General features: G+C 35.6%; 1 protein-coding gene across 2 annotated transcripts in view; it reads left to right on the top strand.

Moving 5' to 3' along the window:
* Window positions 1–17239, top strand: part of LOC121379401 — a 46217-nt gene that overhangs the window by 24398 nt on the left and 4580 nt on the right. For both annotated transcript variants that reach the window (XM_041508002.1, XM_041508001.1), the window contains 13 exons: window positions 1972–2080; window positions 3243–3311; window positions 4576–4659; window positions 5770–5813; window positions 6377–6710; window positions 7323–7505; window positions 9059–9137; window positions 10286–10438; window positions 11485–11948; window positions 13233–13393; window positions 15622–15790; window positions 16240–16316; window positions 17032–17229. In XM_041508002.1, coding sequence (XP_041363936.1) covers window positions 1972–2080; window positions 3243–3311; window positions 4576–4659; window positions 5770–5813; window positions 6377–6710; window positions 7323–7505; window positions 9059–9137; window positions 10286–10438; window positions 11485–11948; window positions 13233–13393; window positions 15622–15790; window positions 16240–16316; window positions 17032–17229 — 2124 coding nt within the window. The remainder of the gene's footprint in view (window positions 1–1971; window positions 2081–3242; window positions 3312–4575; window positions 4660–5769; window positions 5814–6376; window positions 6711–7322; window positions 7506–9058; window positions 9138–10285; window positions 10439–11484; window positions 11949–13232; window positions 13394–15621; window positions 15791–16239; window positions 16317–17031; window positions 17230–17239) is intronic.

Below are 17239 nucleotides of genomic sequence, written 5' to 3'. Positions count from 1 at the left end.
CGAAAGTTGAATTGCTGCTATCTCAACGCATTTTAAACAGTTTTTAACAAACTAAAAAATAAAATAATTTCAGGGGCGGGTGCATTTTTCAGGTACGGGCGGGGACGATCACCAACTCTTTTTTTTATTTGGCCTTATGGCAAACCGCCAAACAGGACTAACAATTACTGCGCTTGCGCAGTTGGTTATTATAACCTTTGGATTAATTATTTAGGCGGAATGAACTATAGAAAGAAAGAAAGAAAAATGTTTTATTTCACGACGCAGACATAGATGAATCGGGGAATTGCAACACTAGCTATGCAGTCCTTTTGTCACCACACTTGTCATGTTGTTTCTTAACGACTATCGGTAATGATCTTTCAAGTACAGCTAGTGTTACCGCAACTGTTAGATGAACCATGATACCAATCAAACAATTAGTGCACAAACGGGCCTCAGCATAAAGCGTTACTTTGAAAACGACTACATTTCTGAAAAGTGGACAGTACTGCGTTTTTTATTGTTGAAATATTAAAATTGTTCAGTAATAAATTCATGTAAATACAGATTAAGAATTTGCCATTTATTTATTTGATTTCAGTGCATTTACGTGTATTACACAATTTGTATCTAATTCAACTTTCTAAATGATGTTATGGAAATGTCCGATGTTGACCGAATGGTTCGGTCGAACTACCCGATGGGTCGAACACTTTCTCGAGCACCGACGGGGTTTGAGCCAACGGGATTTAACTGTATACTCGTTTTATATAAGTCTTTTTTTACATACATGTATTTTATTAAGAAAATCCTTCATAAGATTACTGGCAGATTAATCAGTTTGTCGGCATTGTCACTCCGCCATTGTTTGTCTTTTCTGCAAAATGCTGTCATCTTCATTGGTATGGAATTATGTATGTCTATAATCACTCATTGTGTTATGATATATACATGGTGCAGAAAGTACTCACCCACTTGCCAAATGTGAGTAAACATTCTGACGAACGAATTAAACAATACAATGACTAGTACGATGAACGATCTGGGTTTTGTTAATCAAGAGGTGGGGGTGGGTCTTTTTTATTTTGTTTGTCATGTGATATTGATCACCTGGCCAACCAAGTGTTATTAATAATGTTTTTGTCAAATTTATATCTATCATTTGAAGTGTATATTATAATATTGTTAAACAATAATATATTGTTCTATGGGCTGGCGGACGAGTAGAAATACTGGCGGGCTAGTACATTTTAGTTGGTTCTGGTTTAGAGGGCTAGTGAAATATTTTCCATTTATGCACCCCTACTAAATGGGTTTTGTCACCATGTAAAGTTAAGGGATGTTCATGTTTATTTCAATTTCATAATTGTAATGGATTTGTGAAAATGTTCTTGAAAATCTGTGAATTGTATTTTATAATAATCCCTTTTCAAAATATGATTTGAACTCTGACATATACCAAGAGATGGTTTTTAAGGCAGTAATTAATAGATCAATTTAATATGTTAGTTATTATTTTGCACATTTTCACTAGGACTGTATTAGTTACGTCATAAAGACAAAAGTATATCAGTATGAATATAAAATATAGAATTTCAAATGGGATTAGATTAAACCAAGGGGGTGGGACGTAGCCCAGTGGTACAGAGCTCGCTCAATGCACAGTCGTTCTGGGATCAATCTCCATCGGTGGGTCCATTGAGCTATTTCTTGTTTCAGCCAATGCACCACACCTGGTCTATCAAAGGCTGTGGTATGTACTACCCTGTCTGTGGGATGGTGCATATAAAATATCCCTTGCTGCTAATTGAAAAGAGTAGCCCATGAAGTGGCAACAGCGGGTTTCCTCTCTCATTATCTGTGTGGTCCTTAACCATATGTCTGACGCCATATAACCATAAATAAAATGTGCTGAGTGTGTCGTTAAATAAAACACTTCTTTTAGATTAAATCATGAATACAAATGTTTATTATTGTTTTTTTTCTTAGACCTCTGAAAGCGGGTTGGCCTGTTCTGCGCACAGTGCCTTCTACACACATTTCCCGCGGGGAGGCTGAGAGACTTGTTAATGCTGCAACAAAATTACTCGTTGCTACGGTGAGAATATGGATTCGAATGAATAATTCATTTGATCGTTTATGCATTTTTAAAGATCTATAGTCCACGGATCTGTGGTTCCAGTATAATATTTTTTGTTAGCCATTTTAAATTGCATCAACAAGTTGTATATTTGTCAGATTTAGAACTTTTTGTTTTAATGAAATGAATCCTATAGTTGTGGTATGATATAGGCATACATACAGAATGTTTTCTGTGTACATATATCACTATACAGGGCTGTAGCTAGGATTTTTTGTTTGGGGGGGGGGGGGGGAACTGAGTAGTTAATAGTCTAAAACTCCTTTTCTTTAACTTTCTATAATGCTTTCCGAATTGTTTTTTTTTGGGGGGGGGGCAACTGCCCCCTTGCCCCCCTGCTAGCTACAGCCCTGCTATAAAAATAAATGAAAGTAAAAAAACATGTGTTTTAATGAAACGTTTATTAAAATCTTTGAAATGAAAATATAACATACCAAACCACAAAAGAAATACACATATTTTATTATATATGTATATGATAATTATATATTCATGCATGATGAAATTAATTTGGAAAATAGACAGTCAAAATGGGCCTAAAAGGTTCAAAAGTTTTATGTTCAGAAGACACTGATATCAGATAGTTTTATGTTCAGAAGACACTGATATCGGATAGTTTTATGTTCAGAAGACACTGATATCGGATGTTCAGAAGACACTGATATCAGATAGTTTTATGTTCAGAAGACACTGATATCAGATAGTTTTATGTTCAGAAGACACTGATATCGGATAGTTTTATGTTCAGAAGACACTGATATCGGATAGTTTTATGTTCAGAAGACACTGATATCAGATAGTTTTATGTTCAGAAGACACTGATATCGGATAGTTTTATGTTCAGAAGACACTGATATCGGATAGTTTTATGTTCAGAAGACACTGATATCAGATAGTTTTATGTGCAGAAGACACCGATATCAGATAGTTTTATGTGCAGAAGACACCGATATCAGATAGTTTTATGTTCAGAAGACACCGATATCAGATAGTTTTATGATTTGTAGGAGATGCTGACTATTTTTATTTTATTTACTGTATTTACCAATAATTGTGTTTTGTAGGAGACTGACTATTTTTTATTGTAGTTGCTGTACGTACCATTAATTGTGTTTTGTAGGAGACCCTGGAATATGTTCATGTACAGAGACCAGCCAGCAGTCGGTCAGGGGCCCCACAGCCTTTTGAGGTAAATATCAGTAAAATCCGTAACTTATTGGTTCACATGTCATCAGGGCTGGACCATAAGAATTTGTTACCTATGGAAATTTTGAAATGTTTTTGCCATCTATAGGCAAAATGGTCATCTATGACAATTTTTAGCCTGCCTACAATAATTTTAAACAGTAACTTTTTTAAGCAACAAAGAAACACAAAATTGAAAGCAAAAAGGTATCCCTTTAATTATAGGCGTATGGGCTCCCATTTTTGTATGGGGGCAGGCTGGTTTTTGCCCGAATGAAAAGAAAATGCCTGAATCTGGATAACAACATTTATTCATATTAGTATTACTGCCAAAAAGAAATATTGGGTTACAAATTGAATCACTTACACATTTTTACGTGGATTACAACTCATTTTGCAGATAGAATGATGTCAAATGTAAAGACATGGTAAAAAGGTCTACGGTTGCACATTTTGTTTGAATATCTCTTAACGTTTTTGCCTGAATTTGAGAATTTGCTCCAGCACTAGGGTGCCTTCAACTGATGACAATGATTTGTATTCAATGACAAAAATACTACCAGCTTTTAATCCCTTGTTTAGACATACAATCCAGATAGCCGAGGTTTGTACCATCATTGAATAAAATTATAGTGGATTGTAGGTTTACTATTTCTGCGGATGTGCAAGAGTAACATGAAATTATTTTGGTTAACCGTATCCAGTACAAATTAACCATTTTGTAACAGTGACTTTAAACTGTTGTTTGAGAAAATCATTGCAGAATGAATATTCACATGGTCATCCTTGAAATCAGAATATATTTGATGTAATGGGTGATATTCAAGATTTTAACAGTATTTACATAATATTACAATATATTAAGAAACAGTGAAAAAAACTTTTTAAAATTGGCAGAAAAATATAGATGAGTTGGAGCATGCCTCACATAAAGTTGTGTAACAGCAAAAAATAAAGTTTTAGTTTTAGGCTAATTCTTTTAGATGCTAAAAGCCAGGGCCATACCCTGATAAAAATCCTGGGGTGTGGGGCACTACTTTTTATAAACAATGAAACACTATACATACTAAACCCCGAGATGTGTATGCTATTTTCTAGAGTAAAAAAAAAAGTGAGATTCTCATGGGGCAACTGCCCTCCCTGCCCCGCCCCCAGAGGGTACGGCCCTGAAAGCTAGAATATTGCTATAAAATATTTCAGAGTCCAAACGGTGCAGGGAACTACTGTAAAATACTTAAATTACATATTTTTGTTACTGAATATTTCAGAGTCCAAGGGGTGCTGGGCGACCATCTACTGCAAAGTATACCTGGGACATAAATGGTCGCAAAGTCAAACAAGATCAAATTAAGGTATACTATAGATAAAATCAGCAACTGTAGGGCTTACTGTTTGTCATGTTTATCATTCGAGGTGGGTGGAACAGATGATTTGTTAAGGTTTTGAAAAACAAGTTATACTCTACCATGAGTTCCACTGAAATTGTGCCAATTCAGTATGTAATACGGCTCCATAATCCTGACCTTAAAGGGACATTCCTGAGTTTGCTGCATTGTAAGATAAATTTATTTTCTGGTTTAGAAAATCAGTGTCTGTATATTCAATGTGTTTCTGGTCATCTTAATATTTGTAAGAAGCCCAAACTGGATTTTGTCTTCAAATAATTTTGCACATACAAAAATATATATTTTAGGAAATAAAATTAAATTTAACCTGGTACAAATATCAGAACGATCAGAAATATGTTTAATATACAGCCACTAATATTTTATGCCGAAAAATATATTTGTTATGTAATTATAATCGTAAATAAGTTTCTGTTAGTCGATAACATCTTGCAACAAACTCAGGAATGTCCCTTTAAGCTATATTGTAGTTTCCCTCCATATGTTCTGTGGATTCAAATTAATTTTTCCTCAGCTTACCAAAGGTACAGTCATCCTGTATTTAACAACTCTTAAAAGAGGTGGTTGCTTTAGCCGATTTAACAGTAGATGTATTTCTGATGGTATTGTTAAATGAAGTTCTTGTCCCAGGGCTTTAACCAGCTGGAGGTCAGGATTATAATTATTGCCCTGTAGCCTCATTCTTGTCCAGCTGTAACCATGTAGACAGTAATAGAAATAAGCAGAATTTTTCACTAGTACATCTAAAAATCTATTGTCTGCCAATATTTTCACTTGTCCAAATAAATAATTTGTTTTATTCAACTATAAAATATTTTTGATTGTTCAAAATAAAACTGCATTGAACATTTTCATTTGTCCAGTATAACAACCACTGGGGTACATTTTCACTTGTCAGGACAGATTTTCACTTGTCAGGACAGATGCTTATTTTCAACGCTGGTTGGTCATTGTTGAAGAGAACTTTCTTTCTTTCTTTCTTTTTGGCCAAATTCAAACGTTGGGTGTTAAGACCTGTTGGCTTCATGTCTACAGAGCTATCTTTTTTCTTTTCAGGCTTATGATGACAGTTTTCTTGCTCAAAGTACTGGTAAAGAAAGGTAGGATGAACTGTTACTTCATGTTTTGTCACAGCTTTTAATGTTTTTATCCTTGTGTTAGTATGCAGACAAATTCAATACATTATAGATTAAAGGGCCATATTTATTATATTTTCTGGAAATTTACAAATAAAATATGTGTCACATTTGGTATGTTTATGTTTACTAACAATATTTTTAATATTTACTGCCAAAACATCAAATAGGGTATTGTTAATGTAGATTGATACCACTTTTTGTTTTTTCATTTTTGTGAATATTATTCAGCATATAAAAATATCATGGTATTAACAATAGTTATAATTGTAATTTATTTAGTATTCCCATCAGCATTGATTAAATTCCTATATTATTTTTTTATTATTATTTTTATTTGTTTATTATCCCTCAAAACATAGTTGATGTCAGGGTTATGGAACCCTGATTCATCATCTTACATTTTTTCTTCTTTTATATTAAACATAATATACCAAAAAAAAACCACAAAGCAAATTTACAGAGGGAAAAAAGAGTAAATTTAATCACTTATTTTTAAAATGTGTTTTATATATATATATTTTTAGGCGTCAAGTTTCTGGCAGAAATAAAAATATGCATTATCGACCTCGATCGCCGACACCCTCGGAGAGTACTGCAACGACTCACACATCCTACACCACCTACACATCCGATGACAGAAGTCCCGGCCGACCCAGGACATCCATGCAGAAAAGCCGCGGAAGGACAGCACCGTCCCGATTTCAGGAGAGACCGAAGTCACCGAAGTACGGAAGTCGAACGATCATCAACGTGCCACATACAGACGTGCATGACGAAGTGACTGGAGGCGGAGGGACACAGACTCTCGACGAAATCGGAACTCAGACAGATAGGAAGGTTTATCAGCAGTATAAGCCAGTGAGTTAACTATAGGCATAGAGATGTTTATCACCAGTATAAGCCAGTGAGTTAACTGTAGGCATAGAGATGTTTATCAGCAGTATAAGCCAGTGAGTTAACTATAGGCATAGAGATGTTTATCAGCAGTATAAGCCAGTGAGTTAACTATAGGCATAGAGATGTTAATCAGCAGTATAAGGCAGTGAGTTTATTAAAGGCATAGAGATGTTTATCAGCAGTATAAGGCAGTGAGTTTATTAAAGGCACTAATCCTATATTTTGGGCAATTCATATCCACATCTTTTTTTTAAAAGGAACAGGAGGTCCCTTACTATTTATTCTTTTGGAAAATGAAAGCTTGTAAAGTGTATATAAATCATGGTTTTTTTTAAAAGATGGCCTCCATCTCAGATAAGTATATTTGGTTCCTACAAATAATAATTTAAAAATCATTATGGTAAAAACACAATTAGTATTCCCAGATTAAATTTGTAATATTTGAGACACCATTATTATATACATATATACATTAATATGTAATATTATGAACTGTAATACATATTTGTTAATAATGATTTTATTAGATGCATGGTTTGTACACTGTAAATTTTGTACCTTGTTGATGTGCAGGAAGAAGATGAGGTACGCAGTGGTCCTGTGGCAGAATACCAAATCTACGTGCGAACTGGGAACCGAATCGGGGCCAGTGGGAAAGCTGATGTCAAGATCATATTGTATGGAGACAAAGGTTGCAGCAAAGAGATTGTACTTAAAGAATCAAAACGAAACAAAATCAAGTTTCAGAAGGGAAAAGTAAGTTAATATTATTATTTTTTATCCATTTGCTTGTTTAATAGTTTATAAGGTTTTATTGGCTAGCAAAAGTAATGTCCTTTTCAAAGAAAACAAAAACCTGGGCCTATGCTTATAAAACTTTTAGAGTCCATACTCAATCTCTAAAGACATCACACACATACAATTTGTATGGCATTGTCATGACATTAGTGTCTCAGGCACCAACCCATCGTACTCTATTAGAGTCTAAAAAGTGAAGCCTGGTATCAAAGTCACTCGTAAAAAGTTTTATAAGCGCCAAGCCTGGTATCAAAGTCAAGGCACCAACCCATCGTAAAAAGGTTTTATAAGCGTCAAAGTCAAGGCACCAACCCATCCTCAAGGCACCAACCCATCGTATAAGCGTGGTATCAAAGTCAAGGCACCAACCCAGTCAACTGGGTATCAAATCCGGCACCAACCCATCGTAAAAAAGTTTTATAAGCGCCAAGCCTGGTATCAAAGTCAAGGCACCAACCCATCGTAAAAAGGTTTTATAAGCGCCAAGCCTGGTATCAAAGTCAAGGCACCAACCCATCGTAAAAAAGTTTTCCTTGTGTTGATATTTGCTCGTTCACAAAATTTTCAGTTCCATCATCCTGTCAGAAAAGGCATTGACTCCACTCAAGTCTTTTCACTCATTACAACTAGGCCTACCTCATAGATACTTCCCCTCTTCCCAATACACACATACCTCCAAACATCTTGCAGATTTTTCCTGTTGGTGGCCCATTAGGCTATTTCCGGTTCTAGCCAGTGTACCACGACTGGTATATCAAAGGCCATGGTATGTGCTATCTATCTGTGGATGGTGCATATAAAAGATCCCTTGCTACTAATGGAAAAATGTTGCATGTTTTCTCTCTAAGACTGTGTCAGAATTACCAAATGTTTGGTATAGCCGATGATTAATAAATCAGTGTGTTCTAGTGGTGTTAAAACAAACTTGCAGCTTTCTCACTGGACATATGGCTTGCATCCATATAGCTGTCTGAATTGACTTTGTCCATCATCATTAATTACAGGCATGGATTGTGAACAAACTTGCAGCTTTCTCACTGGACATATGGCTTGCATCCATATAGCTGTCTGAATTGACTTTGTCCATCATCATTAATTACAGGCATGGATTGTGAACAAACTTGCAGCTTTCTCACTGGACATATGGCTTGCATCCATATAGCTGTCTGAATTGACTTTGTCCATCATCATTAATTACAGGCATGGATTGTGAACAAACTTGCAGCTTTCTCACTGGACATATGGCTTGCATCCATATAGCTGTCTGAATTGACTTTGTCCATCATCATTAATTACAGGCATGGATTGTGAACAAACTTGCAGCTTTCTCACTGGACATATGGCTTGCATCCATATAGCTGTCTGAATTGACTTTGTCCATCATCATTAATTACAGGCATGGATTGTGAACAAAAATTGTATATTTTTCATTTATGTGCATTAAATATTTTCATGTCATGATTTTGCTTGCTGAAAATTAAAAATCTTAAGCAATTTACTTCATTTTACAGGAAGATCTCTTTAATATTGCTTGTCATCATGTGGGGAAATTAAGGAAGATTAAAATTGGCCATGACTATACTGAACTTAGTAAGTATTAATATATGATTTTTAATTTTGTCCACAAATTATGGAGGATAGCACATTGTTAGAAAAGTTATGTTATTCCTTTGTGAAATTTTATTTTATTTTATAATTCCAACAGTGAGATAACATTCAAGTAAAGACTTATGTAAATGTCTGAGGAACAGTTTGTCTGTGTTATGCAGAAGTCAAGGTGTAATTTAATGTGTGAATAATAACTTTAAGTCTTACTGTTAGCACAATCAAATCAATATTTAGTATATACAATGTATGTCAAGGAGATTAAACAGTGGCCTTTTAAGTCTTAATAGATGTCAATATGTACTGAATAATGAAAATTTATTTGAAAAACAAAGTGTTGTGTCTTATAAACAGGTGTCTACTTATTAGAGGTTTCACTGTACTTGTGTAATAATTTCTTTTCAAAAGATCTTTCATACCTGGGGCCTAATTCACAAAGGTCTCTTTGGCTCTGTTAGACAACAAAGCATCCTCTTTGCAAGTCTTTTAGCATGGCACTGTGAGATCGCAAAGTTACGACAGTTTAGTGAATTAGGCCCCTGGAATACAAAAATTATAGATGTTTCTAATTATATGAATAAATAAAATTTATTACTTGGTATATTGTTTTTACCATTATACATGGTCATATTTTACTTATAAATAGTAGTTCTAAGAATAAGAAAAAGAAAGGATTAGCAATAAGTATATAAATGTGAATACAGCATATGATACAGAAAGTTGAAATGTGGATTAAGAGGGAACATGTTTAGTCTTAACAAAGCTGTGAATACTGTTTGACTTCCAGTGTTATTCATTACAGGTTGGGGTGGGCTTTAGATCATTTGGTAGAACACTCATCTGAGATGCTTAGGTTGTAGGATAGACACCCTCAGTGCACCCTTTGGATTTGTTCTGTCCCAATCAGTACCCCATAACTGGTATATCAAAAGCCATGGTATATGCTGTCCTGTTTTTAGGAAAATGCATAATAAAAGATCCTATTCTACTAATGGATAAATGGAGCAGGTTTCCTCTGAAGACTGTTGGAATCACCAAATGTTTGACATCCATATCAATAGCTGATAATTAATTATTAATCAATGTGCTGTAGGTGTGTGTTGAAATAAAGCACACTTTAACTTCTATTGCAGGTTATGCTTGGTTCTTGGAAGGTGTGTCTGTGTATGATATGCTAACTAAACGGATTCACGAGTTTCCGTGTGACCAGTGGTTGTCGGGACAGGACGGTGACAGACGGACATACAGAGAGCTACAGTGTGACAGGGACAGAGCTATTATTGAAGGTAAGTTTACCTCTGAAAATATTTACTCAGAAACAAACAGCTGCTTCTTTAATAGGAACTGATATGATATCAAATAATATTATGTAAATAATATGTTAAATATAATTATCCTAGAATGTCTTTAGTTTATTCAGAATCCATGTACACTTTTTCAACAACAAACCTATTATTTTCAAAACCATGAAATCCATTTTGCAGTTTGACATCCAATAGCTGATTTTTCATGCTGGGGTGTCGTAAACATCTATTCTATTCCATTCTGCATATCAACAAATCCATGGCAATATAAAAATCATCCAATAGCTGATGCAGGTCTCATAAAATTTTGAATCTCGGAACAATAGTTTTTTTTTGCTCACACAAATCTAGTTTTATATCACCAATTTTTTGTTTGTGCCTTACATTTAGGACACAATTTACATGATCATAATGGGTGACACAAAAACAAAATTGGTTACCTGGATTTGTGTAATCCATAACTGGTTTAGCAAATTTTCAATTCTCTGATGTCTGTGGTTGTTTTTTGGGTTTTGGGTTCTTTGCGCTGGGGTATTCTTACATATTCATTCATTAACCATAAAAATGCAACAGATGTACACCATTTTCTGTCTTGAGATAATAATACACACCTTTGATGATAATTAAATAGACAATTTAAAATTGTGGCTGTAAATTATTATATATAAATTACGAAACTATTTTGACATTTCATTATAATTATATATATTGAAATTGTATGAAGATGGTTAGAACATTATCCAGGGAATCTGTGAATAATAAAAAAACACAAAAAAAAAACAACTCTGGGTTAGCAGAAAAGTTTGCCAAATTATCTACTAATCTTCAAAAAGGGCAGAAACCCAGTTATTTTCTAACCAAATATCATTTATTTCATGAAATTATTTTGCCAAATTAAAATTTTCAATAATTTTTGAAATTTGCAATTTGCGAATTTGGTGTGGGCCAGAGCTAGCCGTGATATCAGTTATGTATTACACATTACAAAGCAGTTTGTTTGATTTGTTAATAAACTTCTCAATCTACAGCCTTGAAGTCGGAGGAAAATTTATTAGATCCACAAAATGAAACATCCGATGAATCTGAGCGAACAGGCACGAAGAATAACACAAGCATGCGAGTAAATACGAGCCAGTCGGAATCGAGAACCCCGCAGACTCGTCAGCGAAAGTACGACTCGGACGATTCGTCAGGCTCCAGTTACACAGGCAGCAGCGAAAGTGAAAGTGACAGTGACTCTGAGAGTCGTTCGGAGGAGGCGGTGGTGGAGGTGTCTCACAAGGACTCCAGAGAGGATTCTACAAGACACGATGATGCTAGACGCAAGGATATGAAAGATGTTTTCTACGACGACCAAACGAAGGGTCCGACGTTCACGTTCCGGTCGATTAACCCAGACAAGAATGCAGAAAGGATGAGAGCTGAGGGAGAGAGCTCTGGGCAGGCAGAGGAAGGCAGACCTGTTCAGGAGACTTTTCTGGCAGGATACAAGGTCAGTATATTAGAGTTACATATATATAGTAGGTGTTCTGTAGTTCCAAAAGATCCAACTCTATCCCCAATTCACTACAAACCTTAGTATGAAAAAATTTTTTTTTTTTATTAATTACTCCCCTAACGTAGATCTATTAAACAAGCAAATGGATAAAAAAAAATATATGAAGCAAATTAAGATATTACTTATTGGGCTTCACAAGTACTTTAAGTTCTGACCAGGGCCCAGTTCCACGAAGTGATCTTAGCCCTAAAATGCTCTTAAGGTGATCTTAGCGCTAAGATCGCTTTGTGGAATGGGGCCCTACACTTTAAGTTCTGACCAGCACTTTATAGTTGAACCACCACTAAGTCAGCACATTTAATGTCATGATTTTCCCACTTTGATGTGTTATTTCCACAATGATTCAGTTGTGTTTAGGCTACTGTTATTTGTTTAGCTTCTGGCATTGTATAATTTTAAAAAAAATTACTCAATCATTTTATTGAGTACATTTAAAGCCTAACCATTTCACAATCTGCTTCAGACAACACACCACCATTCGTCGTGTTGTTACTTGCTATAGCAACTTAATATAGTCCGGTTTAGGAAATAGTTCCTCATAAAAAAATATACTACAAAATTCTGATATCCTTTTTGAAATCTTTTTTTGATGATTACTCGTAAGTTGACCTCTGTAGTATTTAAATAACCCATTGGTTTGAAGTAACTAGTTACATGTAGTACTAACTGATAACAACTGTGCAAGTGGTGTAGTGCCACTTGTGTAACAGCAACACGAGGCGATGGTCGCATAGAGGCCATTAATTGAACAATTTTGTGGTCGACCTATGTTGATTTTTTACACTATACATGTCAGTTGAGAGCACTCCCTAAAATTAGTAGTCACATGACCCTTTCGACAGATAATATTTTTCACAGAATATATTCTGACATAGAAATTGTATTGAACTGCATGGAGTAATTAATAGTGGTGTGTAACCTTAACAAGGTAAAAAAAACCTGTCAGCATTTGCGGCATTTCATGATGTGGCAGCAATGTTTGTTTTCTTAATGAAAACATCACACACCCCATAATATCAAACTCTGGGGACTTCTCGACGACCTCCGGAAGACGTCACATTTCGTCATCACATCTGGAGTATTGATCTAATATGGCCAAATCTTGATTGAAAGCAGAAGAAAAATGGAAACATCAAACTGTTTTTCTGATACATTTCACAAAGCATGGAATCGGGAATTTGTAATATTTGGTGTAATTCTGTTATCTTTTTCTACCAGGCTGGGATTGATGCAGCTAACAAGGAGAAGCATCAACATGACAAACAGGAGAGAAAAGAGGAACGTAGTATTCTCAATGGTCAGACAATTCACGATGCGGCCAGGAAAGGAAATCTTGAGAGAATTAAACAACTGCTGGAACACTACCCAGAGCTGAAGGAGTAAGTTTGGTTATTACCAGTGTGCCAACAACATTGGTGGTTCAAATACTGTCAGTGAACTTGAAAATTATGTTTCATTATCGTTCACCTTTTACCTATATGTAAATAATCATATTCATGTACTTACCTTCATTTGACACCCAATAGCTGATGCGTATTTATGTGCTGGGGTGTCTTTAAACATTCCTTCATTCATTCTGATTGATGCACCTGGGACTGTTGACTATCAATCAAAACATGAAAAGGGTGGAAATAACCATTTATATACTTTTCAAAAAAAGTAGGGGAACCTGAAATATTAAGGTTATACGTTTTGACGACAGACATCCTAGTAAAGAATGTTCAGGTCTGTTTATCAACACACCGAAACACATTCCATAGTTTGCACATGCATCACGCAGTTGCCCCATACACGTGCATGGGGTGTCATTCTCAATTTTAACCATTTCCAGGAAGATCCATTAATCACTGTGGGACATTATTTCTGTCAATCTTTTTCATTCTGTTGATCATACAGTTGTTATTATTTGTTTTTTTGTCATTTTTATTCTTTGAATTTGTGATTTTTTTTACTGATAAAAAACCCGTCAACTTTCAAATTTCACTTCTGACCCCAATCGTCTTTCAAGATCTTTGGTGGTCATAAAACCTACTGTAATACTGAACTATCAGTTATAATGTTTGCCCAATTAATTCAATATTATCATATAACAATTCCCCACAGCTTATATACCTTACATTTTTGGCAATTGTAAATTCTTATTAGAGTTCCCCTACTATTTTTGAAGAGTACAGTCAAACCTGTCTTCGTGGCCACCTCCATATGGCGGCCACCAGTCCATGGCGGCCACCCTGAGGTCCCCCCAATGAATTTTACTATATATTTTACCTCTATATGGCAACCACCTGCTCAACGCGGCCAGCGGCCACACTTTTGACATAAAAAAGCGAAAATGAACCTGCTATAGCGGCCACAATTGTTTTTTAGTGCAAGTTATAAAGAAATGTCGGCAATCGTAAAAAAAAAACGTAAGATGTTTTTATTGATATAACTAATTGGCTTGATAAACAGCGGTCCTTTAAAGGTCGTCGGTCGCTTAGCTGTGTTCATTAATTAACAAGTGTTTTTAATCTGGATTAACGGTGCGATATACTAGTCATCGTGGGTGGTCATTAAACGCAGTTGATAAGAGGGTATCTAGCCTAAAACAACTGGAGTTAAACGTGTCAACTCTAGAAGGAATTAAATACTGCTGCAGTTTATTTCTGATATTTATTTTCAAAATGCCACCTAAACCCAGTAAGCTGATCGTGTTAACGTTGGAACAGAGAGTAGAGGTCATTAAAAAATCAGAGAAAGACAAATTGAGTGCTAGAAAAATTGCTGAACATTTCGGGGTGGGTAGAACTCAGATTGATGGCATTTTAAAGAGAAAAGCGGAGGTGTTGGCAGATTATGATAACAACCAGCCCTCTGACAGAAAAAGGCAGAGAAAACTTACAGGCAATGAGGATATTAACATGTTGGTTTGGAAATGGTTCCAAGATGCCACTGCTCGTAGAATAAATGTCAGCGGTCCACTGATTAAGGAGAAGGCGTTAAAATTTGCCGAAGATTTGGGAATAGCAAGTTTCAAAGCGTCAAATGGGTGGCTGGATTCATTCAGGCATAGGCACAACACGCTCCTTAGGCTCCTTAATAGTTCTATTGCAACATACGTGTAATTATTTTTAAAAATTCGGACTTATATATGACCTGCATACGGCGGCCACCTCTCTATAGCGGCCACTTTTTTCATGTCCCACGAGTGGCCTCCATAGACAGGTTCGACTGTATATAATAACTAACTTGTATTTTCCTATGCCCACCTGGTTTCCTAGTCCTCTGTTAATGAAGTTTAAACATGTTTTCAAGTCCATAATACTCTCTGTTACAGCTGCTGACCCTGGCTATTATGCAGTATAAAATATTTTTGGCTGTTTTTTTACTTTGGCACCAGTCTATACCCTCGAGTAGTCTTTGTTTCAGAATTTTTCCGATTAAACGTGGAAACTGGCGAAATGTTACGAAATGTACCGATAAATGTTCACTTCGCCTATTTTTATCAAACTTCTCCCCTTTCTTCTGGGAAGGGAGAAGTCACTTCTCATACTTTTTCAATTCTAGACTAGGGCCTGTGATAGTTACAGTTCTCTTTTAACAGAATGATTATGTTTCAATGTTTCAGCTCCAAAGACGAGAATGGCTGGACAGCCCTGCACCTGGCGACATCTACTGGCCAGATTAACACTGTCAAGTGGCTGACAACAAGTGGAGTTAGCCTGGATGTGGAGACTCCTACCGGATACACTCCGATACACATCGCGGCCATGAATGGACACGTTAATGTTATGATGGTTAGTTTCTGACCAACATTTCCTGGTATTGATTGCTTAACCAATTTAATTTATTTGAAAGCATTGAATATAGAACAGAATATATTGGACAGTGTTAAATGTGCATCATATATAGGATATGGTGGCAAATAATTATCTTGCATCAGTTTACCAATTTTAGAAATAACAAATAAAACATGTTTGTCATTCCTGTTAGTTTCTTTGGGTTAATATTTATAAAAGATACTTCATACAAAATTTTAGGATTAGTTTTGTTTGTTTCTTAAATTTTTCTCCTAATGATTTAGTTGACAAGACCTTTTTTTCTTTGTGTTTTTAAACAGAGACTTATTTTTTTATTTAATATAAATTTAGTTATTGTTTTAAAAAGGTTCCCTGATTTATTGTAAATGTATATGTTTGGTCCAATGATCAGTCCTATAACACCTGAATCACTTATCTTTTTCCAGGTCTTGGCTGCTATGGGGGCTTCAATCATAAAGGAGACTATTGATAAGCAGACAGCATTGCATCTCGCTGCAAAAGGGTGAGTCTTTTAGACCATTTTACGTTGTGGGGTTGATCTTATTGCATTATTTGAATATTTCATGAACAGTTGAATCTTGCATTCAGAAATCTTGCATTCAAAATGTGTCAAATGAATCTTGCATTCAGATAGTGAATCTTTAAACCTTTTTACATGCCATGTTCAGTTGTGTTAGTTGCTTGCAACAAGAGTGTTTTGAACTAATTACACCTAGCTGTCAGAGAATGAGTCTTTCACAGCTATTTATACTCCATATTAAAAGTCACGCGCCCTAGGTTTTGAGGCATACATGTATATCCTTTCTGCTGCACATAAAATTCAGGATGACCAAAAATAGCTGTAACAATTGAAAATATTTTACTGTCAATTATCTAGGGTTCATTCCTTTAAACTAATTTCATCTTTGAGCAGAAAAGTATGTTTCTTTTCACATTACCTGTCCTCAAACAAGTGCACTCACCCCTATGTCTAGTAGTCTGGTCTGAACATCTCAAAAGCCAATGGGATGGCCTTAATTCTTCTACTGCATATTCCCTCTAGGTCCGGTCATGTGACTGTAACTTCCTTCTTTTTCTCTTCACTATCAAATCCGGACGTCTTTTCTTTGGCTCTGCTTAGGAGTCAATTCCCAAAACACATGGTCAATATTTTATGACGCACATTGTGTTTATTTTAAAAACATTAATAGTTTACGCATGTGTCTTATTTGTTTCAGGGGTCACGCGTATTGCGTGAAGTGGCTGGTTGCAAATCATGGACGGCTGGATGCTGAAGACAACTTTGGTCGCACACCACTCTATCTGGCAGAGGAATATGAGCAAAGCATGGTGGCAGATTTCCTGCGAGCATGTGAACGAGAATTGGCCAATCCAGAGAGCAGCTTTTCTATGCTCCACAATCAGTACAGACAAGGGTGAGAGTTG

This window comes from Gigantopelta aegis, chromosome 8 (genome assembly GCF_016097555.1).
Source record: "Gigantopelta aegis isolate Gae_Host chromosome 8, Gae_host_genome, whole genome shotgun sequence".
Lineage (NCBI taxonomy): Eukaryota > Metazoa > Mollusca > Gastropoda > Neomphalida > Peltospiridae > Gigantopelta > Gigantopelta aegis.
Note: the sequence above shows the minus strand (reverse complement) of the source record. Positions and strands in the feature narration are given on the sequence as shown.